General features: G+C 37.8%; 3 protein-coding genes across 3 annotated transcripts; 2 read left to right on the forward strand and 1 right to left on the reverse strand.

Moving 5' to 3' along the window:
• Window positions 1-3876: 3876 nt before the first annotated feature.
• Window positions 3877-4905, forward strand: LOC104657041 (olfactory receptor 6N2). Its single transcript, XM_010356749.1, has one exon. The coding sequence runs from the start codon at window positions 3877-3879 to the stop codon at window positions 4903-4905; it is 1029 nt and encodes a 342-aa protein (XP_010355051.1).
• Window positions 4906-14942: 10037 nt separating this feature from the next.
• LOC104657029 (olfactory receptor 6N1) lies at window positions 14943-15957 on the forward strand. The gene has a single exon (XM_010356739.2). The coding sequence runs from the start codon at window positions 14957-14959 to the stop codon at window positions 15893-15895; it is 939 nt and encodes a 312-aa protein (XP_010355041.2). The 5' UTR covers window positions 14943-14956; the 3' UTR covers window positions 15896-15957.
• A 7265-nt stretch (window positions 15958-23222) lies between these two features.
• LOC104657027 (olfactory receptor 6K6) lies at window positions 23223-24382 on the reverse strand. The gene has a single exon (XM_010356738.1). The coding sequence runs from the start codon at window positions 24290-24292 to the stop codon at window positions 23261-23263; it is 1032 nt and encodes a 343-aa protein (XP_010355040.1). The 5' UTR covers window positions 24293-24382; the 3' UTR covers window positions 23223-23260.
• Window positions 24383-24473: the final 91 nt, after the last annotated feature.

A 24473-nucleotide genomic window follows, 5' to 3' on the forward strand; every position in this document is an offset into this window, starting at 1 on the left:
ATGTGTTTGTGATAAGAGTGTTGGGAGGATTAGGGTCATATTTTCGGATCCAGAGTCCAAGAGTCTAGGTTCGGAAGTCACTAGTGATGAGGGAATAGGAGTGGCAAAGGAGGGTGATGAGATAGCAAACATTTGGGAAAGACTTTTCTGAGCCCACCTCTGCAGGTGAGAGGTAAACTTGGCTTCCCAGGAGTCTCTCCTGAGCCTGATTCTCACCTGCCTCTGGGGTTGGAGGTCTCCCTTCCTTCTGTCACTGTGGCAAAAACAGTTAGTGTTAGCTCTGGGGACTCTGCCTCAGGAGGATGAGACTTGCTATAAAGGAGAAAGGGTTTATAGATCCAGTGTCCATCTCCCACACATATACTGATCCAGGCAACATCAAAGCAGACACTGAATGATGTTCAGTGGTTGGTAGGTGAACTAGGGGGCACATTAACTGTATTGATCAGGGATTGCAAAGGTGGGACTGATAATAAGGGACTTGAAAACAGACACTACTTTGAAATCCAACAATCAGTTTAGTGAAAAATGTGAGTTAAGCAACTGGGACTTGAAATAATTCAATTTTCATAATCTTAGAGTATCAGATTTGGAAGAGACTTTGAAGGCCATCTTGTCCACTATTCCCTCAATTTGATTCTTACTTCATTCTACAACCAAGAGTTTAGCAAACATTTGCTTTTAAAACGTTGAGAGACAAGAAATTATCTTACGTGTGTGCTGTCACAGATTGGTCAAGTGCTGACACAGATGGTAGAAAGTAGAGGTTTCTTAAACAATCATTTGTAAAATAGAGGCTATGATTGAGAACATCTAAAGAGGTATAGACAGTCTCCAATGAACAATAATTCTACTTACAATTTTTCTACTTTACAATAATATGAAAGCAATACATATTCAACAGATTAATACATGAGATATTCAATACCTTATTATAAAATTGGCTTTGTGTTAGATGATTTTGCCCAACTGTAGGCTAATGCAAGTTCTCTGAGCACATGTAAGGGAGGCTAGGCTAACATATGATGTTTGGGTATATTCCAAGCATTTTCAACTTATTTTCATTATGGTAGGTTTATTGGCTGTAATCCCTTTGTAAGTTGAGGAGCATCTACATTGTATTCTCTCAGGAGAAGCTGCATTTGAAAATGCTTATCCTAGAGAAGGCCTTACACAGATTTTCTATTTGGAAGAGTAAAGACATTTGGTCATGCAATAATTTGGGGTCCAGAGGCCTTTAGGGTGCTCCTGAAATTATTATGTTTGCTAGACCTTACTTGATCTATACATACAGTTGGCTTCAGAAAAGCTAACTGGTATAAAGGGGAAACATTACCAACAACAGTTCCTTGCACACAAAAGATGATCAAAACCATTTCTTGAATTTAATTTCTCTGAGTCAGGGGGAGTAATGACGGGTCTTTCAACAGGATTAGGGAAAGTTGAGGCCAGACTAAATTTGAGAAGCTAAGTTTATTATAATACTGTAAGCTTTGAATTGCTAAGAAGACAACAAAAAGGATATGTTCAGGTGCAATAGAGAAAATGTAACTTAAATTTAGGCTAGAATACAACATTAATTGAGTTCACAATTCTATGCTTATTGTTTCAGGCATCAGCAGGAAAATATATAATAATTAATGAAGTACTACATTTGCTCTCAAAGATCTTAACAATTTATGGGGAAGACAGACTTGTTAGAAAGGTAACAATATGCTAAATGTAAATATTATGAGGGCATAGAAAAGGAATAAATAATTCTTTTTCTGAGGGATTCAATAGAAGTATATTTAAGGAGTTAAGATTTGATCTGATTTTGAAGGATGAGAAGCAGTTCCCAGATGGAGAAAAGAAGAGAGATGACTTGGAAGAAAATGAAATGTAATGAGGCAAGAATTTCTTTTTTAACATATCTGTTTCCTGTAGTTGGAGAGGTGAATGTACAGTCTCTTTAGGTTAGAAGAGAATCAAGAAGAGTCTTTTAAGTGTCAGTTGCTTCCAGTGAATTTTGTATTCTAAAATATCAAACCCAGAAGTTTATTTCTACTGCAGGGCATTTGAGTTTGAAAGAAATGTTCGGTGTTGGGTGAGTGGTAGAGGTGCAGGGAAAGTATTGGTCTACTAATTATTAAATGAATTGTTTAAATTAATTCATTTGGTTATTAATATCTTATTGAATACTTTTAATGTGACAGCCATTGTGACGAGTGTTAGGATGATGAAAATAAGCAAGAGACTGGTTTGTCAGTATGATAACTAGAATTGGGCAGTTCTCTTCAATTGCAGTATGATCTACACAGGGTCTGGTGTGACTGGCACTGGTTGCCATTTTATGCATTTAAAGTTGCATTGTGATTTTTGTTGTTGTTTTCTTTTTGCATCTGTTACACATTTTGCTTAAGAATAATTAGAATAGTATTTTGTATGAAATTTCACCAAGCCAGCTATATACTTTTAACCTGTATTTATATAATTGATTTTATGAAAACATGAGATGCATGTTTATTGCCACTTATCATGTTTGTTTTTGAATCTGCATTCTTCTTCTTTTCTTTCCTTTTCTTTTTTTTTTTTGAGATGGAGTCTCGCACTGTCGCCCAGGCTGGAGTGCAGTGGCGCGATCTCAGCTCACTGCAAGCCCCACCTCCTGGTTTCACACCATTCTGCTGCCTCAGCCTCAGGAGTAGCTGGGACTACAGGTGCCCGCCACCTCGCCCGGCTAGTTGTTTTGTATTTTTTAGTAGAGACGGGGTTTCACCATGTTAGCCAGGATGGTCTGGATCTCCTGACTTCCACCCACCTCGGCCTCCCAGAGTGCTGGAATTACAGGCGTGAGCCACCACACCCAGCCGAATCTGTATTCTTACACTAAACACGCTAACCACCCTAACCCGTCTTCCTGTCAGCAATACCCACAAGGCAAATTCACACCTTCATCTCCGAGCTTGAGGTCAGAATAGCTAAATTTTAGTTATGTTTTAAAAGTCTACATCTGACCAGGTCACTCGTGTATCACACATTCTTCAGTTATGCTCTACATCTATGGAGCTAAGGTCTTAAAGCACTGAGTGAGCTTTCCCGGTTTGCTTACCATAGAGGGGAACATGTGTTTCCTTATCGTGGGCTGCTTGCTGCTCAGTGCTTTTATTTTTGTCTGAAATATTTCTTTTTCTCTTTTACATAGCTGATCCCAGATCTTCTTGGAAAATTCATCTTATGGGATTCCTCTAAAAGTTTTTTTTCAGTCATCCGGGCATGAGAAATGAGCCACTTCTCAGGCACTCAGAAGTGTTCTGTACTTTACAAATCCTATTGAGATGTCTGCTTCTTTATAGGGTTGTAAGCTTTCTGGTGGCAGAGACTGTACATTGCTGAATTTTATGTTCTTTCTGCCTGACACATATTTGCTCAATAAATATGAACTGAACTGAACAATAAGAAAAGATTTGCTACTATATTAATCTCATGCCCAAAATTCACTCTTTAAGACTTAACTGAAGGAAAAACTATGACCTGGGAAGAGGAGTTAGAATGTTTGAGAACAGTCATATAGTACAGAGCTAGAATGTTTGAGGATGGTCTAAATATTGTTTCCTTTAAAAATGTATCTATAGGAAATAGAAAAGTGTTCTAATTGCTTCTTTCTCTCTATTCCCGAATTTTCTTATTTGCAAAATAGGCAAAACAATGGTGCTTATCTCATTGAAGTATAAAAATTAAGTAAATATCGAATGTAAGACACTTGTAAAACTGTTTCATGAATAGTTAAGGGCTAATAAGAGTTAGCTATTATTATTTTCACAGTAATAGTAATAGTAGTGAGAGTAATAGTAGTAATTTTAGTGCTACTTTTAAGTTAAAAAGAGGGAGAGAGAAATGAAGTTTTGGCATGGATTCAGCAGTCATATCAATCCAATGTTTTCTTCTTTTCTTCTTTACCTCAGCCTCCCATTGGATCAACACAACCATTCAAGCCTGGCTGAATTTGTGTTCCTTGGCTTTGCCAGTGTGGGCTATGTCAGGGGCTGGCTTTTTGTCCTGCTGCTGTTGGCATACCTGTTCACCATCTGTGGCAACATGCTCATCTTCTCAGTCATCCGACTGGATGCAGCTCTGCACACACCCATGTACCACTTTGTCAGTGTTCTTTCCTTCTTGGAGTTGTGGTATACAGCCACCACTATCCCTAAGATGCTAGCTAATATTCTCAGTGAGAAGAAAACCATTTCTTTTGCAGGATGCCTCCTTCAGACCTACTTCTTCCACTCCTTGGGAGTTTCTGAATGTTACCTTCTTACAGCCATGGCCTATGATAGATACCTGGCCATTTGTCGGCCCCTCCAGTACCCTGCAATTATGACCACCACACTCTGTGCCAAGATGACTGCTGCTTGTTGGATTTGTGGCTTCCTGTGTCCCATTTCTGAGGTCATCCTGGTCTCCCAGCTCCCATTCTGTGCTTACAATGAAATCCAACACATTTTCTGTGACTTTCCACCTTTGCTGAGCTTGGCCTGCAAGGATACGTCCACTAACATTCTGGTGGACTTTGCCACTAATGCTTTCATAATTCTTATCACTTTCCTCTTTATCATGTTTTCTTATGCAAGGATCATTGGGGCTGTGCTGAAGATAAAAACAGCATCAGGAAGAAAGAAGGCCTTTTCTACCAGTGCCTCACATCTTGCTGTAGTCCTCATCTTCTTTGGGAGCATCATCTTCATGTATGTGCGGCTAAAGAAGAGCTATTCACTGACCCTTGACCGAACACTTGCTGTGGTTTACTCCGTACTAACACCAATGGTCAATCCAATTATCTACAGTCTTCGTAACAAGGAACTCATTAAAGCCATCAGGAGGACCATCTTCCAGAAGGGAGATAAAGCTAATCTTGCTCACCATTGACTTTCTTCCAATGTCCTTTCTCACCACAATGTTCAATTCATAAAAGTTCTATGTCCCTTTAGCTTGGCCTTGAATAATCTTCCCATCATCACACATGCTCTGAGTTTCACTTCCTTTCACCTCTTCAAATACTTCATTTCTTTATGGTTTTCTCATTTTCTACATCTCTACTTTTTCCATTTTTTACTTGATCACTTATGTCAGCATTTAAGAATATTTTAGAATCTACATTCTTCTTTTAAAAAATAAGCATGTATATTTCCTTGGTCACACATTTGCATCCAGCTAGAGATCAATTTCTCTGCTCCTTTTTCCAGTCAAACTTCTCAAAACACCGTGTCTCCTCTTCTTTACTTCATATTCACTTCTCAGCTTATTCCAATCTTATTTTGGCTCAGACCGTCCAACTAATATTTTTGTGAAGGCCATTATTGACCTCCATGCTGCCAAATCCATCAGAAACTTCTTTTCCTTCCTCTCTCCTGAACTCTTGACACATACAACCAGTTTTTATACCTCAACTCTCTTAGCTTTTTACTTCTTAAGTCTCCCTAAATCTCATGACATCATTACCTCCCAATTTTCTTCTTATCTTTCTGGTGAGTCTTTCCCAGCTTTCGTTGTCCTGCTGTGCTATATCTCTAGATACTCAGAGTTATTCTTATGGATTTAAATACGATCTCTGTCTATCACAAGGGCTCTTAAATTTTTATCTCCAAACCACATTTTTTTCTCTGAGATTTAGACTTATATATTCAACTTCCCACTTATCAACAGTGCCTGGATTGGAATTCTCAATAATTTAAAACTCAACATGTCAAAATTGATTTCTTAAAATTCCTAACCATGAAATCTTGATGCTTTTGTTTCCCTATGTTTCTTCTAGAAAATTTTAAATATTCTATTTTGCTTCCTTTTCTTCCACTCACAATTGCGATCAATTATTAATGTGTGCCAATCTTTTCACAAAATATATTCTTAAATCAATTTATTTCTTATTCACTTTAGTGTTTCTACCCTGGTGTAAATTGCCAACATCTCTCAACTGGATTAATATAATAATATTCTACCCACGTTCCTTTCTCCTACTCTCATTTTATTCGAATATATTTTCCACATCAAATATAAAGTAACGTGTTTGAAATCTGAATTGTATATACCATTTTATAAAAACATGAGAAATTCTCAATTGCCCTTAAGATAAAATTAAAAGCCTCACCATACTTTATAAGGCTAAACAAAATTCTTCCCTGCCTTCCTCGCCAACATAGACTCATACCTCTTCTCCCTCAACTCCCTCTTCCCTAGCTACATGATTACTCTTTCAGGTCTTCAAATACATTATGGATTTTTCTGGCTTCAGGATCTTCACCCTGTTTTTTCCCCAATATTTCATTTGGCTCACTCCTCCTAATTGTGTGATTTTTCTGTTCAAATATCAATTTCCAGTGATGCTAGCTTTGAGAGGACTTCTGAACCCTCAGTCTAATTTATGTCACTCATTTTTATCTCTGAAGTGTGTTTTGCTTCTCTTCAAAATATGTATGGCAATTTATTTGTTTGTGGACATTTATGTATATATAGATAGATGTAGTTTGTCATTCTTTGCTACAAGCATCTATAAACTAGATTTTGTCTCAAATTATTTCAGTTTTTTAATTTGTCATATGTCCAGAATCTAGCACAGCACCTAAATAGGATGAGTATTCAATGCAAGTGTAATGAATGAAACATGTAATGAATCTTACCCACACCTGGTCAATAACATATTTGGCCTTTAACAATGACATAATGATTCTAATCATTACTGAAACTCTTCCACAGAATGCATTGGTCTTCCCTAGTTGTACTCACCTGTTTTCTGCACATCCCACCTCAACTTGTCTCACATCTGCCTTTTGAATTTCCTTGGATAATACTGGTAACTGGTCCTTACTTAGTCACTGTGCATCATACTAGGTTGTCTTTTCTGGATCTGTATTTAATTTTTACTCACAGACTTCAGTGAGCCGGTAAACTATCTCTAGATAATATTCATTTTTAACATGATATGATTATGTGTAAACATAAATTTTCGTGTTGTTTAAGAAAATGCATAAGTGTAGGATTGCTAGGACGCATGATAAATGTATGTTTATAATTAACTGTCTATCTGTTTTCCAAAGACTAGTGCTTTTTGGGTCCCTCCGCTGTGGTGCAGTGTGGGGTATGTATAGTAAAAGTCCATTCAGTCTGGACAGCTTTCCTGAGCTGTGGGAATGGGCTTGTCATGAACCCCAGGCTTCTGTTTCTCATTGCTGCCTGTCTATGAGTAACAAACCTGCTTTTCTTGATTTGTTATGTGTTTTGTCTCACCAGATTCATGAACTAGGTAGAGAACCTTTGCATATATATGTATGTCCTTTATTCCAAATCCTCCCTGCTGTCATCCACACTATTTTATCATATATTTTTGTAAAATAAACACACAGTACATTGCTACTATTTTTCTTTATACAGTCATTTTCTGTGAACAGTGATGGTAAAAGACATTGCAAAAGGGTGAGAGGTTAGTGAGTATTGAGGAAGTCAATGGAGTTGCAGTTTCAAGTCATGTGATAACATAAAAAAGACCGGCAGTTATGTGCTAAAGTCTGCTCATAGTTTTTGAGAAATGATTGACAACTTATTAGAAATTCTGTGGCACCAATAGCTTGGAATCAGATACAGTGGGAGTATTAGCACTATGCCAATCAGCAAATGTTATAAATCAGGGTCTTTTTAAAAACGATAGGCTATGTCAAAGCTAAACAATGCAGATGCTAAAGTGGTAAGGACAGATTTAATCAGTAATATACAGATATACAAATATATATACACACACACACAAACACACACACACATGCACACACACACACATAGACATAAATTGTTTTGGTAGCTTTGAATTTTCTCAGGCAGGCACTTAAAGAGATGCTAGGATCATCTATGGCCTTGAGCTCTTAGAAACTATATCAGTGTTTAAGTCTTTTAATACATGTGGTGGGGGAGGGAAGGTGGGTGGTGAAATCATTTTTGCTGACAGTCTATAGATTTTGTAAGCCAAGGTTGAGGTTTAGTCAAAAAGAGAACTAGAGTTCAATGAAGTAGAGAATCTTTGTTAGAGGAAAGTCAGTTATTAAACATTTACCCCAACACAAGTAGAGACAGAATAACATTTGGAGGGAGGGTAGCAGAACTGATGGACATATTTTAGGGATAGATGATATTCTAGCAGAATTGATGGACATATTTTAGGAATAGATGATATTCTAGCTCACAGAAAAGAAGTAATTGAAATGAAACTGACAGAGGTGGAAACTTTAATTTAAAAGGTAGTGGTTATTTAACCCTTAATTGCCCAATAGGGATTTAGAAAACCTGAATAAACTTTTAGTCATTAAGTAAATAAAATTATTACTTAAACTCTATGTATACAAATCAAAAAACAAAATAATGCTTTGACTCAAAAATTATGTTATTAGTTAAAAATCTGTTTACCACAAACAAAATATTAAATACTTGCAACTCAGTTTGAAAAAAATTATCTTCCAGAAAGAAAGTAGGAGATAGAAAAATATAAACTTGGGTGAAGAGTATTGAAAGTGTGGGTGGGATGGGGAAAGTGACAAAAATTATTTAATTCTTCTCATGGTTTATATTATAGTTTGTAAGTACTTTTTTTTACGCTATCACATTTGATTATTACTTTTATATGAGGAAAGTAAATCTTCTTTATACTTTTTAAAATTTTTATCTGACAAACAATTATATATGTGATGTTTTGATACATGTACGCAGAGTGGAATGCTCAAATTAGGCTAATTAACATATTCATCACCTCACATATAGTACTTATCATTTTTATTTTGTGGCAAGAATATTTAAAATCCACCCTTCTGGCAATATTGCCAACCAAGGCTTAATGAAGTGCCTAATGTCACATAAGTATTTGGAAGAAAGGTTGGAACTGAAATCCAAGATTCTGAAGCAGCACTCTTTACGGAGCAGGTAACATTAGAGTAGAGAGGAGAATGCAGTGGGTAAGACAACATATAACTGCTATAAATATGAGCAACAGACAAGATGAGGAGTCGGCCTTGATGGTATTTATGTCCTCAGTGTCTCCCTGTCCTCAAGCTTTCAGGGTCAGAGAAGGTCAGTTACATTTTATAAAGATCCTATCATAATTGAAAGTTGTATGCTTACTCCCAAGTCATGCAATACAGGAACCCATTTGAACCTAGTTTTCACATCAGTTATTGTTATTTACTAAAGGAAGTAATTGCCTTGAGACATGTTCTATCTCAACTTGGACTGGTCGTTATAGTTGTAGTAACTAATAGGTAATGAAGGACTACTAGCTAATGAACTTGCTGTATGTCAGTTCCCTTCCTGAGAGACCACTTTAGTGACCCCAGGAGGTCTGCTCAGAAGGCCCATGGGCTTCTGCCTCTGTAAGAACCCTATCAAGAATCCAGGTTTTATGAGAGAAGAATTTGTTTTATGGTTTAACTTATTCCCACAGGTTCCATCAAAGTGATAAACTTCAACCCCTCCAAGCCCCTGGAGTGGCTGGGTATAATACTGCAAATGACACATAGGAAGTGAGCAGGAAGTTCTTTTTGAATTTCAGACCAGACTCTGAGCAGTGGCCGGGCTTCCAGAGTTAAGCTGTAGCAGAGCCCTCCCCACCATCAATCTCTAGGTAAGACTTTATCAAGCAGGTATTTTCATCTTCACATTCCTTCTTAGCCTGATCACTAAGAGACCTAGAAGATTCAGAAATATGGAGAGGTTTTGAATAACCAGGGCCCATAAAACGTATAATTCAAACACAGAAACTATTTTAAAAAACAGTTATTCTGTTTTCAAATGCTATAGTGAAGAGTCTGGCTTCAAAATTAGTAAATTGACTATATTTTTCATTAATTGTGTAAACTGGAACAAGTCTTCTCCCGTTTCTGGATCCCAGTTTTTTTTTTTTTTTTTTTTTTTTTTTAAGTGAAGACATTGAGTGAGATAATCTCTAAAATGGCATCCCCCTTCTCACCCCCAGATCTTTGGCCCTATGCCTAAACAATTATGAACTATGAATAATGCAGCTGTGGTATCTGAAGAAAAGAATGCAAGGCATATATTCTAAAAGCTTTCTAGAATTAGGGAAATAAACTAGGATTTCAATGGACCTAAGTAAGATAAATGTAAACTTGTATATGTGGTAGGTTTTAAGAGAGCCCTGATTCCAATATCAGGAAATGGGAGTAGATGAGTAACTGATGAGTGAAAGAGCTGCACAAGTCATCTCGATCACCCTCTTTTTCATTACCCACCGTAACTCTGATATATCAGGCATTGTGCTAAGTACTCTAGGAGGTATGACATGGTATGAAGTTTCCTCATTAATTTCAAGAAGCTCACAAAGAGCTTTGGAGTGATAAGACATATGCATGGAAAATAATTGCAGTGCATTACAGGATATATTTGGGGGGACAGTGAGAAAGTACTACTGAGAATTTAGAAGTGTGAAAGAACAGTATTTAACTTAGATGGTTGGGAAAAAATGACAGACTTGAGCTAGAAAATGGTTCAAGTGTCTTCAGACTGATAAAAGATAAAGCGTATTTCTAGTGAGGGTACACTGCAAACAAAGGAGTCTAGGCTAAATACAGAAACTCACTTGGCAAACACTGAAATTACTATAATGGTGATGAAAAGAGTGTTTAAAAACATGACTCTGGACCAGAGCAGTAGGGTTGTATCACAGAGCAAAGCAAAGAATAATGGTGAAAGCCAGGTTTCTGGTCATTGGAAGGGACAGTTGTAAACTAAAGTATTTCAAAAATGGAAAGAACTGTCTTATGGGTCAGGAAGCTTCCACTGCTGTAAATCCAGGCAGAGGGTGGATGCCCATTTGTGGGGACATGAATTCCTTTATGAGTGAGAAGATATCAGTTTTTCCTGGGCTGAATCAAAATTAGAAACATAAGTACAATATGAAGTTTGATACACATGATTTATCCTTCTATTTTAGCCTTCCTTTTTGTGATATTTAAAGGTCTTTTCTTTTTATGAACTGTTGGAAATACATAATACATTTAAGATATTCTAACCATCCAATGAAATCCAAAATTATGGGGGCCACTGGAGAGGCATTGTTCCTAAAGCTTTTTTCAACACTAACTTAAGGTTTGTCAGTACTAGAAGTTACAATCATAATTAGAAATAATAAAAGAAATGTTTTTTTAAAAAAGGGAAAACCATCAGTATTTTTGCCATATTAAAGGAAGTGTGAAGAAGAGAAGGAAATGGTCCAAACCTCTGAGAACTGTGAACTTGTAAGATGAAGGAGTTGGGGGTGCCAGTTTTCCATGGGAAAATAATACTTGATCTAATCCTGATGACTTTGATTGCTTAGGCAGAGTATGGAGGGAGTGAACAATAGCTGGTCATTAATGAGTGATGATACAATGTATAGTGTGATAATAAGTATTTGGAGTTATGTGGAAACTTTACCTTCTTAGAAAGGAGAAGACAAGATACTGGCTTCTCATATTCAATCTTCTGACCAGCCATCCATGTAGATCTGAAAATTTAGTTAAGGGTTCAGAGTCTAGACAACTCATCTGTGAGTGGGACTGGAGGCCAGAGAAGGAAAGAGGCAGCTCTAGAATAGAACCTTTAATTTATATTTAGAAGGGAAGGAATGTAGAACATCTAGAAAATAAGGTTCTGAGAAGACGTAGACATTTAGGGATAATCCTTTATAGAAGGCAGGTATGCATCCAAGACTCGAAGGAAACAGAAGGCAGAATTGGGCAGTGGATAGACATGGATATGCAGTGAAAAAAACTAAGACAAAGAAATTTTGGATAATAAAGTAATTATGCTAAAGCAAAATCACCCATATAAAAGTCTGGCCCAGAAGTAGGTCTCTGGAATCTTAGTAGAGAAACGTCCTATATTAAGTCTTGTATTGAGAAAGGCTTTTGTGTATGGGATGGACATGCTCCCTAGGTTTAGAAAAATGCCAAGAAAAGTCAGAGTAAACAAAGTTAGTCTGGATGAATTTTAGGATCCTGGAGAGGGAAGAAGCGATAAGAAGACTGGAAGGCAGAAAGAGAAGACTCAGTGTCTTTTGTAACTCTTGGCCTTTGCACAAGCACTCCCTTCTGTTTCAAATACTGTTTTTTCATTTTTCCATCTAAAAAATTCTGACACTTTATTCACTTCAAATAAAAATTATATATTCTGGCAAGGCAAGGTGGCTTATGCCTGTAATCCCAGCACTTTTAGAGGCCAAAGCAGGTGGATCACTTGAGCCCAGGAATTCAAGACCAGCCTGAGCAACATGGCTAAACCCTGTCTCTACTAAAAACGCAAACATTTGCTAGGCATGGTGGCGCATGCCTGTAGTCCCAGCTACTTGTGAAGGCAGAGGCGGGAGGATTGCGTGAGACCAGGAGGTCAAGGCTACAGTGAGCAGAGATCCTGCCACTACACTCCAGCCTGGGTGATAGAGTGAGATGCTGTCTCCAAACATAATAATAATAATAAATTATGTGTTCTATGAAATTTTCCTGATTTATCTCCACATCCAGCCCATGACTCATAACTCCTACTACATATGCAAATTAGCAGTTATCTTAATTGATTTGCGTATTAATTATATATTTATTGAGTTGTAACTATATTTCAGACATGGCTCTGAGCACTTGACATACACCAGTAAACAAAATAGAAAAGAAAAAAATCTTTGCCCTTAAGGAACTTATACTCTCAAAGAGGAGAGAACCAATAATCAATAGGAATAAGAAATAAGTACATTTTACAGATTAGAACATGATAAGTCTTCTGGAAAAAAAGTTAAAAGTTTAGTAGAGAAAGGCAATAGCAGTACAGAATATGGATGTAAGGTTGGAGGCACACTGCTGTTATATAGGGTGGCCCAGGTAGTTGAGCTGGTGAAATTTGAGCAAAGATAAAATCAATGAAAGAGCTATCCAAATAGTGAAAGAGATTCAAGAAGAAGGAAAGAGCTACAGCAAAGGTTGTTAAATGATATTCACTGAACACATTTGAACAATGGAAACGCAGAACCTAGTTTAAAATTTAACAGGATCACTCTGCTGTGTTAAGATGAGGCTACAAGTGGACAAATGCAAGTAGGGAGGTCTGTTAGGAGTGAATTACAGTAATAGAGGTAAGATAAAAGTGACTTGGACCAAGGTGGTAAAACACAGTCAGTTCCTAGATATATGAGACAAAGACAGAAACAAGGATGACTGCAGGAGTTTAGTTTGTCAGTTGGAAGATTGCAGTTGCCATCATTTGTGATGGGGAAGACTAGGGGTAGAGCCCCCAGGAGTTCAGTTTGAGATGGCTCTTAGACTCCCAAGAGGAGATGTGAGTAGGTAGTGAAATATATGAGTCTGGAGTAGGGGAGAAAAATAATGCCTGAGATATGGATTTAGATGTCTTCAACACATTTATAGTGTTTAAAGCTCTGGTATTGGATGGTATTAGCAGATGAGTTGAGTTTATACAGAAGAGAAAAGAAAAGATTAAACATGGACCATGGGCACTGTGACATTGAAAGGGTGGGGCATGGAGGAGAAACTAATGATGCAGAACGAGAAGGAATGACTAATAAGATAGAAAGTAACTAAAAGTATAGTACCCTGAGAATCAAGTGAAGGAAGTGTGTGAACAGGCAGGATAAATCAACACTGTCAAGAAACACAGATAGTCGAAATAAGCTGAGGAGTGAGAAATGACCACTGGATCCAGGAAATCTTAGATAATTAATGTCTATGAGAAAGGAGGTTTTAATGGTGTGGTGGTAGTGCAAATCTAATTAGAGTGGGTTTAAGAAGCAACTTAAAGAGAGACATTAAAGGCAATGCATATAGCCGACTCTTGGAAAAGTTTTCTTTTAGGGACATAGAAATAGAGCAGTGGCTGTGGGATGAGTAAAGAGAAAGAATTTAAGGCTCTTACTTTTTTGTTTGTTTAGTAAATGAGAATAATAGCAGGTTTTTACATTGATAGAGTGTTCCATGAAAGAGCTGTATAATAGTTAGTTGTTTCCCTATACTCTGTATTAGAATATTAGTTTGTTAGCATCAGCTGCCACATTTTATTTATCCGTTTAGTCCCTGTTCTAAGTATAATACCTAGAGTACTGAAAATGCTCAATTGTTGTTACATTGACCTCAACACAGCAGAGCATGTATATGTAATATCTACAGAAGCAATAAACCAGAAAAGAGCATTTGAAGTTGACAGAGGGGGAAATGGCAGGAAGAATTGATGAAGTGGTCACAGTCTGAAGTTGAAATGCAGAAAGATAGATTTTCCTCCTGTCTTTCTTTGGCTCTTTTATTTACTCCAACCTTCTTATTTTTGACTGGAGCTCTCACCAGTGTTCAAAAGAGGTCTAAATTCTGACCTACATGCCCCTGAAAGATGCTAGCAGGCCTGAGTTCTCATAAAGGAATAGGAGGGAGCAGAAGGGAAAACAATTGATTCTTTGGTAGCCAGAAAGTTGAAGAAGAAAACAAATTAAAATAAGAAGTTAGAAAATAATATTCAAATTATATATATTTGGTCCAGTACAGTATCAATATATTATCAGTAAAATGATGATTTGTACCTTAGATGAACAATATGTATAAATGTTAATATACACCTTGGAATAGAAACACTTAAATTTCTAAAATCTATATAGATTCTACTGAGAAAATCAACTGGGATACAGGATGGATTAGGAAGGCCAAAAATGAGCTGTGTTAGTCAGGGAAGACTAAACATAAAGGTGAATAGTCTGAAGGAGGCTGTTGACAGGAAGGGCAGGGAGGCATGGAATTGAAATGTTGACCTCTCAAAGCATTTATTGAGAGGGTTTTACTTTGGAGGTGAGTGAAGGGAGGGCAATAGTAATTTGAGGGTTGCCTTCTTGTTAGAACCTCTATAGTTCAACTTTCTTTCTTGTCCTTCCACACTTCACATGTAGGGACATGAATGGTGAGCAATGGACACAGGGAACTGGAGCCAGGTAACAGAATTCATCATCTTGGACTTCCCCCATCTCCAGGGTGTCCAGATTTATCTCTTTCTCTTGTTGCTTCTCATTTATCTCACAACTATATTGGGAAATCTACTGATATTTCTGGTGGTCTGCCTGGAATCCCGGCTTCACACACCCATGTACCACTTTATCAGCATTCTCTCCTTCTCAGAGCTTGGCTATACAGCTGCCACCATCCCTAAGATGCTGGCAAACTTGCTCAGTGAGAAAAAGACCATTTCGTTCTCTGGGTGTCTCCTGCAGATCTATTTCTTTCACTCCCTTGGAGCAACTGAGTGCTATCTCCTGACAGCTATGGCCTACGATAGGTATTTAGCCATCTGCCGGCCCCTCCACTACCCAACCCTCATGACCCCAACACTCTGTGCAGAGATTGCCATTGGCTGTTGGTTGGGAGGCTTGGCTGGGCCAGTAGTTGAAATTTCCTTGATTTCACGCCTCCCATTCTGTGGCCCCAATCGCATTCAGCACATCTTTTGTGACTTCCCTCCTCTGCTGAGTTTGGCTTGCACTGATACGTCTATAAATGTCCTAGTAGATTTTGTTATAAATTCATGCAAGATCCTAGCCACCTTCTTGCTGATCCTCTGCTCCTATGTGCTAATCATCTGCACAGTGTTCAGAGTTCCCTCAGCTGCCGGCAAGAGGAAGGCCTTCTCCACGTGTGCCTCCCACCTCACTGTGGTTCTCATCTTCTATGGGAGCATCCTCTTCATGTATGTGCGGCTGAGGAAGAGTTACTCACTGGGCTATGACCGGGCCCTGGCAGTGGTCTACTCAGTGCTCACACCTTTCCTCAATCCCTTCATCTACAGCTTGTGCAACAAGGAGATCAAGGAGGCTATGAGGAGGCAGCTAAAGAGAACTGGGATATTGGCATGAGTTGGGGCTGGGAGTAGGCCAAGGCTGGGCCTGAGGATATGGTGACCCCAGGGATCAACAGTGGCCAGAGACGAGAAACCAAAAATTCTTTTCTATGTGGGATGGTGGAGCTGCAGCAAGTGCTAACTGACTTTCAGTGTTACAGCGACCTTCATACTGTCTGCTGGAGCCACATTAGGTTTGAGACCAGAGACTAGGGAAAGTACACATCCCTTCAACATGATGTGGTGCAGTGATTTTCAAAACTCAGATGTTTATATATCATACTTAGGATTTTTAAAAATCTATGTCTTAACTATTTTATATATATTATATATATATATGCATTTTTCAAATTTACTTGACTTAATATAAATATAGGCAGTCATGTCCTAAACAAAATGTGCTAAAGAAAATTTAGAATATAAAATTCATGATGTTTTTTGTACCACTTGTAATCATTTCATGTGGAGAAGACTGGTACAGTAGAAAAAAGCACGTTTTTTGAACTCACATATATCTAGATTTAAATCATATTTTGTTCAGTCACTTGCTAATTACTTAATCTTTAGAAAGTAACTTAGCATCTCTGAGTCTTAATTTCATTATTTGGTAACGATATTTTCTTGAAGAGTCTTTTGAATATTAGTGTTAAGATTTGTAAACCACAGTGCACAGTGTCTGACATGTAGGTGATAGTAAATAAATAAGGACTTATTTTTATTTTATTCTGCAAGACCTCTCATCATTATTCTGAGTCTTAGAACAATATCTAGTAAAACATAAATAAACAAAAATACTTTCCAGGTGTTTTCCCCAAAGGAAAGGAGCAAACTAGCCAGAAGGAATACTTGTGTAGTATACAAGTATAGTATACTTGAAAAGTATAGTTTGTCACAGTTCTGTTTGGACAAGTTTCACGTACCTGTCTTAGTGGTCCTAATATCTATGCCCAGGGTAATGTAAGAAAGTATGGGAGTCGAGTCAGTGGCAAGAAATAGGATTACTTTTACATCAGACCATTTCTTTATTTAAGAGATGGCTAATTATTTCCTGAAACGTGAAAAATAATTCTAAAGTGTAGCATATGAAAGATCTGGGAATTTAATTAATAGCTAATATTATGTATTCTTTATGTGTCCTTCCATGAATGGAGGATCAAATATTAGCTACAAGAAATCTTTGAATTCTATAGAACTTCCTAAGAAGATCGCAAAGTATTTTTAATATCACACTTTTAAAGGTATTCATCCATCCATACATTCAATTTAACACATGTTTATTCAGCTCTTACTATATATCAGACACAGTGTCAGCCCTACAAAAGCAATGAACAAGACATATATATGTCCAGGTCCCATCTTTAGGGTGTTTTAAAAGAGTTGAGAATATAAATATTAAAATTACAATTAATTTACAATTAGTTATAATTAATTATAATTGTGGGAAGTAGTATTAAGATAAACATGCATTCTTTCCTTGAGAAAGTTGCATTTAAACTGAAAACTGAAGAATAAGTCAGTTAGCCATTTTTATGAAAGCATGCATAGCAACTATTACATCTATTCTGAAATATTAGAAATTCAGAACTCGGTAGATGAAACAACTTGCCAAAACTATTGAGTAAGTCAGAGTCAGGGACTCTGAATTAAGAAAACTATTCATCCTTCCAGGCTAGGTTTCTCTAACCTTTAAAAGGACCAGGGAAGGAAAGGGAAAGGACTAAGATACAAAAGTAATAGTTTAAAACTTAACACCAGGTTATGGGTTTGGAAACAAAAATGCAGTGGCTGAGCGGCTGCCAGGGGTGCTTTGTTCTTTGGAACTTCACTCCCTGTTTAAAGAAAATGATTTAAACTGAGAGAATGACGTTCTTTGCCCCAGTTTTAGAGAAGTTATTGTCTAACCCCATACTCTGAGAGTTTCTGACTCTTTTGCTAAAGCATTCAATTACAAGACTGATAATTTTCCAAGTCCAAAATAAAAATAACTGTGTCTTATGAAAGTTAATAAATTTCTAACATGAAGGAAAAATGCTGCATCATAAATGGGACTCTATTTCTTTCTTTCTTTTTTTTTTTTTTTGGAGTTGGGGTCTTACTCTGTTGACCAGGTTGGAGTGTATTGATCACTGCAGCCTCAAACTCCTGACCTCAAGCAATCTTCCCTCCTCAGTCTCCTAAGTAACTGGTGTTACAGGAATGAGCCACAGCATTTTCTACCTGTGAAATGGTAAATTGCTATTTTGTTTGTGTCAAAATATTATGTAACAGTTTCAGTTCTTGGCCCTGAGAAAGTTACTTTGTGAAATTTGGGGAACTAGGATTTCAGAAAGCAGAAACTAAAGATTTAATAGCATCCTCTGGAGTTTTCCAACATGTTGGCCCTATAAGTAATTTTTATCTCATAACAATAGTAAAAATAACTACTAAACATTATAGGCACTGTGCTCAGTATTTTTATATGTATATATGATTTTATATATATAACATATATTATATGTATAGTCTTTACAATCTATGAAATTCCATATTATAGATAGAAATATTGAGACCCAGAATACCTGTGTCAGTTTTCGAGGTTGTAAAGCTGATTAGTGGAAAAGCCATGATTTGTGTTTGGATATTAGGATTTTGAAGTTCTCAGTCTTAATGAGACCTTAAGTCTACTCTAATAAAGAGAAGCTTTCTGGTTATTGGAACTAGTTAACAATGGGAAGGCCACCTTAGTTAAATGTTCGAGCAGAGGCTAAATTACCTTTTTTGTCATATGCTGATGAGGAGTTCATATATTTAGATGTAGAAAAAAATAGATGTCTTTTTTTAACTTTTATTCTAAGTTCAGGGGTACATGTGCAGCCTTGTAATATAGGTAAACTTGTGTCATAGAGGTTTGTTGTACAGATTATTTCATGACCCAGGGATTAAACCTAGCACCCATTAGTTACTTTTTCTGCTCCTCTCCCTCCTCTCACTCTCCACTTTCTGGAAGTTTCCAATGTGTGTTGTTCCCCTCCACGTGTCCATGTGTCTCATCATTTAGCTCCCACTTATAAGTGAGAACATGCAGTACTCAGTTTTCTGTTCCTGTGTTAGTTTGCTGAGGATAATGGCCTCCAACTCCATCAATGTCCCTGCAAAGAATATGGTCTCATTCCTTTTTATGGCTGCATAGTATTTCATGGTGTGTATGTACCACATTTTCTTTACCCAGTCTATCATTGATGGGCATTTGGGTTGATTCCATGCCTTTACTATTGTGAATAGTGCTTCAGTGAACATACATGCGCATGTGTCTTTATAAAAAAATGCTTTATATTCCTTTGGGTATATATGCATCTGACAAAGGTCTAATATCCAACATCTATAAGGAACTTAAACAAATTTACAACAGAAAACAAACAGCCCACTTAAGAAGTAGGCAAAGAACATGGACAGATACCATCTCACACCAGTTAGAATGGCTATTATTAAAATGTCAAAAAATAACAGATGGTGGTGAGACTGTAGAGAAAAAGGAATGCTTATACACTGTAGAAGGAGGGTAAATTCATTCAGCCATTGTGGAAGACAGTGTGATGATTCTTCAAAGACCTAAAGACAGAACTAGACATCTTCCAAGGTAACTTCAGGTTCAGAGCAAATGAGTACAAATGTCTATTCTTTTACACAGATGACCTTAAGGAAAAGGTAAGAACACCAAACTAATAGGAGAAAGCCCTATACTGAACTAGGGCTGAGACTAAGAAGAAGTTAAGGGGGGTACCTAAAAATAAAGTACTGAAGGATCTGGATAGACTTATTATTTTAGCCTGGCTCCTTTGAGTTCTGTTTCTACTTGGGTGGCAAGTTTTCCATTCTTTACTCCTTCTCCTTCTGTTATCTTAGGCCGATATGTGCATTGCTTATCATTGACATCAAAGGCTGCCCCTTCTCACTCTATCTCATTTCTTCCCACAGGCCTTGATCCACCAATTCTCTCAGCCAGCCCAACCTGTCAATCAGTTAGTGCACTAGCCAAGAACAAAGCTTGGATATTTGACAGATAATCTGTAGAATTATATACTGTGTTCTGGCTATCAGAAGGATGAGAAAATGTTTCTGCTATAAGTGAACCCCTACTTAGTCTAATGAGAGATGTGGGACAAACAAAACTATATTAATAGCAAGAGAAACAAAAAGAAAAAAAATCATATCAAAATAAGGGCCAATATTGGTCATAAAATCAGTGCCAGAGATATTAGTGTGAGGAATCTTTCTTAAAGACTGCAGTAGTTTGGAACCAAGTTGAGAAGCTGGAGGCAACAGTATTAAAAATAATTATTTCTGAGATTCAGTCGTAAAGGTTAAGGATATCTTTGTGAAAAGAATCAATGTGCAGGATTGAGAGAGAGAAGAGAATTAAGAAGGGTACACATCTAAAGAGGTTTCAAACACACACAAAAAAACTTCAGAAGGTTTAGAGGAAACAAAATGGCCTAGGGTTGGGAACAATGAGTCCATAGGGATTATCTCATCTCATGACAAGAAAAACAGTAAGTTTTGCGGGTAATGACAGTCCCATTAATAGCAGCAATAATGATTCATTAGACTCCAAGGCCTCCAAAGCCAAGACCACTCATATGATAGCCACTAAGTGAATCCTCTGCACCTAACAGGGTGCCATAGAATTTCTACTCGAACTTTTAACAAATAAATAAATATTGATGACTCGAGGAATAAACCCTTTCACCACTTAACGTATGATAATTTGTCATTACATTTACTTATTGATTACCATGTTTCCTTTAGAACTTTTCTTAAGTTTAGGGATTAGGATGAAAGCCTGTGAACTAGGTGTAAGATCATGGTCAATAAAGACATGGCTCTGGGACCAGACATAATGAATTTCTGCCTTAGATTCAAAACAATTATCTCTGTGTACTTGGACTAGTTATTGCAACTCTGTGTATCATGTTTCTCATGTAAAAAGTTCATACTTATTACATAGAATTGTTGATGATAAATGAGATAATCATGTTAGGAAATTGTTAAAAATGAGTATTAAATAGCCTCAAGACTAGAAATGATCTTAGTGATCATCCAGCACAGCTGTTCCTAAATCTTACCCATCATCTGAATTTTCTGGGAGATTTTTAGAAATGCAAAAGGCCAGGCTTCACTTTCAGATTTTCTGAACCACAAATGTTAATGATCAGTTTGAGCAATCACTGATCTAATCCAACCACGTAATTATAGAGGAAGCTGAAGGCCAGCAAATTAAGTAGATCATCCAAAATGGCACAACGTAGTGTCAGAAAAAGTTATAAAATACGGTCCTTACATCTCCTTGTCCCATAGTCTTTCCATGATGCCACAATCACATGAGGGCTGGGGAATTCATGGAGGAAAGAATCATTAACTCCTAGGACTCATTGAAAGCCAGTAAGGTTTCATTAAACTTTGGGGAAAAGAAGTTTGCATAATTTAGCTTTTTGAACATCAAGTAAATTACACAAATTATATATTTATTGGGGACAGAGAATACAGTAGAGTACCTAAGATTAAATCCCAGCTCTGTCACTACGTATATGACCTTAGGCAGGTCATTATTCTGTGAGCTTTAGTTTCAACGTTTAAATAATAGTGATCCCTGACCCATTTACTTCAGGGTATTTTAGATTTCAAGAGGATTTATACCTGTGAAAATATTTTAAATAGTAATGTGCTCAAGACATATAGTAGACTGTTATTGTTATTAATTTTGGTGGAACCTCTTGGGGTCTAAAATTCTGTAACACATCATGTACATAATCAGTTCACATTTGCTGAAATGAGTTTGGGAATTAAATGAGCTAAAAGTGGAGAAGACCTCTCTCTAGTATCAGGAAACGATTTATTTATATGGAATGCCAAATCACAGGGGATGCATTTCCAGAAAGGGAATTGGGGAAGTTAGCAGTAGCAATTCTCAGAACTTTCTTGTCTGTCATGCCTCTTCTATTCTGCTTCCTGGCTCCACTAGCATGTCAGATCACTGAAGAGACTAGCAGGAGCCTTGCTGCTAGAGTGCGAGGAGGAAGCCAACCTGTGTTAAAAGCAAGAGTCCATCTATACTGCTTCAGCTATCACAAGCATGGTATGGGCATTGATGTAACGGGCCATCCACTTACCATCCACAGCCTGTATACAGCAGTTTGTTGCGGGAAGTCAGGGACCCCAAATGGAGGGACCGACTGAAGCCATGGCAGAAGAACATAAATTGTGAAGATTTCATGGACATTTATTAGTTCCCCAAATTAATACTTTTATAATTTCTTACACCTGTCTTTGCTGCAATCTCTGAACATAAATTGTGAAGATTTCATGGACACTTATCACTTCCCCAATCAATACCCTTGTGATTTCCTATGCCTGTCTTTAATCTCTTAATCCCATCATCTTCGTGAGCTGAGGAGGATGAATGTCTCCTCGGGACCCTGTGTTGATTGCGTTAACTGCACAAATTGTTTGTAGAGCATAAGTGTTTGAACAATATGAAATCTGGGCATCTTGATAAAAGAACAGGATAACAACAATGTTCAGGGAACAAGAGAGATAAGACTTCTGACTGCCAGAGAGCCGGACAGAACAGAGCCATATTTCTCTTCTTTCAAAGGCAAATAGGAGAAATATTACTGAATTATTTTTCTCAGCAAGGAACATCCCTGAGAAAGAGAATGCACCCTGAGGGTAGGTCTATAGACGGCCCCCTTAAGGTGGCTGCCTTTTATGGTCAAAGCTGAAGGGATGAAACAAGCCCCGGTCTCCTGTAGCACTCCCAAGCTTATTAGGAAGAGGAAATTCCTGCCTAATAAATTTTGATCAGATTGTCTGCTCTCAAATCCTGTTTCCTGATAAGATGTTATCAATGACAATGCGTGACGGAAACTTCATTAGCGATTTTAATTTTGCCCCATCCGGTGATCCTGTGATCTCGCCCTGCCTCCATTTGCTTTGTGATATTTTATTACCTTGTGAAGTATGTGATCTCTGTGACCCACACCCTATTCGTGCACTCCCTCCCCTTTCGAAAATTGCTAATAAAAACTTGCTGGTTTTACAGCTCAGGGAGCATCACGGAACCTGCCAACATGTGATGTCTCCCCCAGACACCCAGCTTTAAAATTTATCTCTCGTACGCTTTACCTTTGTTTCTCAAACCAGCCGAGATGCTTAGGGAAATAGAAAAGGACCCATGATAAATATTGGGGGTGAGGTTTTCCCCCAATAGCAGTTTATCATTCTTTTAAAAAATAATAGAACAAGTAGCTGCAGCAATAGGAAAAGAGGATAGACATGGAAAAGATAAGTAAACAGTGAAATTTTGCTCTTCCAAGAGGCTTTCCAGAGTCTCCAGGATCTGTATCTATTTCCCAGCCCAACTAGCCCTCTTCTGATAGCGGAAAAGCCTTCCAATAGCCTCTTTCATGTCCTTGTTTCTCAGACTGTAGATGATGGGGTTGAAAAAGGGAGCAAGGATAACAAAAGTGACAGCAATTGCTATGTCCCAAAACACTGAGTAGGTGGCTGAGAATCTCAAATACATGACAGCCACACTGCCAAAAAATAGCAAGAACACAGTAAGGTGAGCAGCACAGGTGGAAAAGGCCTTGTGACGACCTTCAGTTGAGTGCATTCCCAGAATCACCATAATAATCCGGATGTAGGATAGAGCAATGACCAGGAAGGAGGCTACAATTTCCACTGCATGGATGGCATCTACAATGATCACTAGGGATGTATCTGTGCAGGCCAAGCTCAGCACAGGTGTGAAATCACAGAATATCTGGTGGATCTGGTTGGAGCCACAGAAAGGCAAAGTGGCAATCCATGCAATCTCAGGAAGCACAAGGAGGAAGCCACAGAAGCAGGATCCAACTGTCAGCTGGATACAAAGTTTGGGAGTCATGATGGTTGGGTAATGGAGAGGATTGCATATAGCTATGTACCTGTCAATGGCCATTGCTGTCAGGACACAGCCTTCTGCAATACCAAGTGAGTGGAAAAAGTACATCTGCAGGAGGCAGCCAGCCATGGAGATGCTCTTCTGCTCACTGATTAGGCAGGACAGCATCTTGGGGATGGTGGTTGTGGTATAGCAGATCTCCAGGAAGGAGAGGACACTGATAAAGAAATACATAGGGGTGTGCAGGGCCATGTCCACCTGGATGACAACGAACATTATTAGATTTCCAGTTAGGATGAATCCATAGATGAGAAGCAAGGGAATAAAGAATGAGAGTCCACCTCTTTGAGGATGCAGGAATATAGAGAAGAGGAACTCAGTCACCATTGTCTGATTCCCACTGGCCATCAACTGTGTCATCTGTGAAGACAGAAAAGGAAACAAGAGACTCCTATTATTGGAATGTTGATTCCCCACTGAATATTGCTTCATTCCTTTCTGTAATGAGTTACTTAAGCCGATTCTGGAATCCTGAAGAGACCAGTTAGAAATGTCTCTTAAGCTTTACCTCCATGCCAAAATCATCTGAAATATTTGCTGTCGGACTCCTAAATACCTTTTTGTTTTCTGGTAAACATCTTCAACTGATGTGCAAAAAGCAAAGCAACATACA

Source organism: Rhinopithecus roxellana, chromosome 8 (assembly GCF_007565055.1).
Source record: "Rhinopithecus roxellana isolate Shanxi Qingling chromosome 8, ASM756505v1, whole genome shotgun sequence".
Taxonomy (NCBI): Eukaryota; Metazoa; Chordata; class Mammalia; order Primates; family Cercopithecidae; genus Rhinopithecus; species Rhinopithecus roxellana.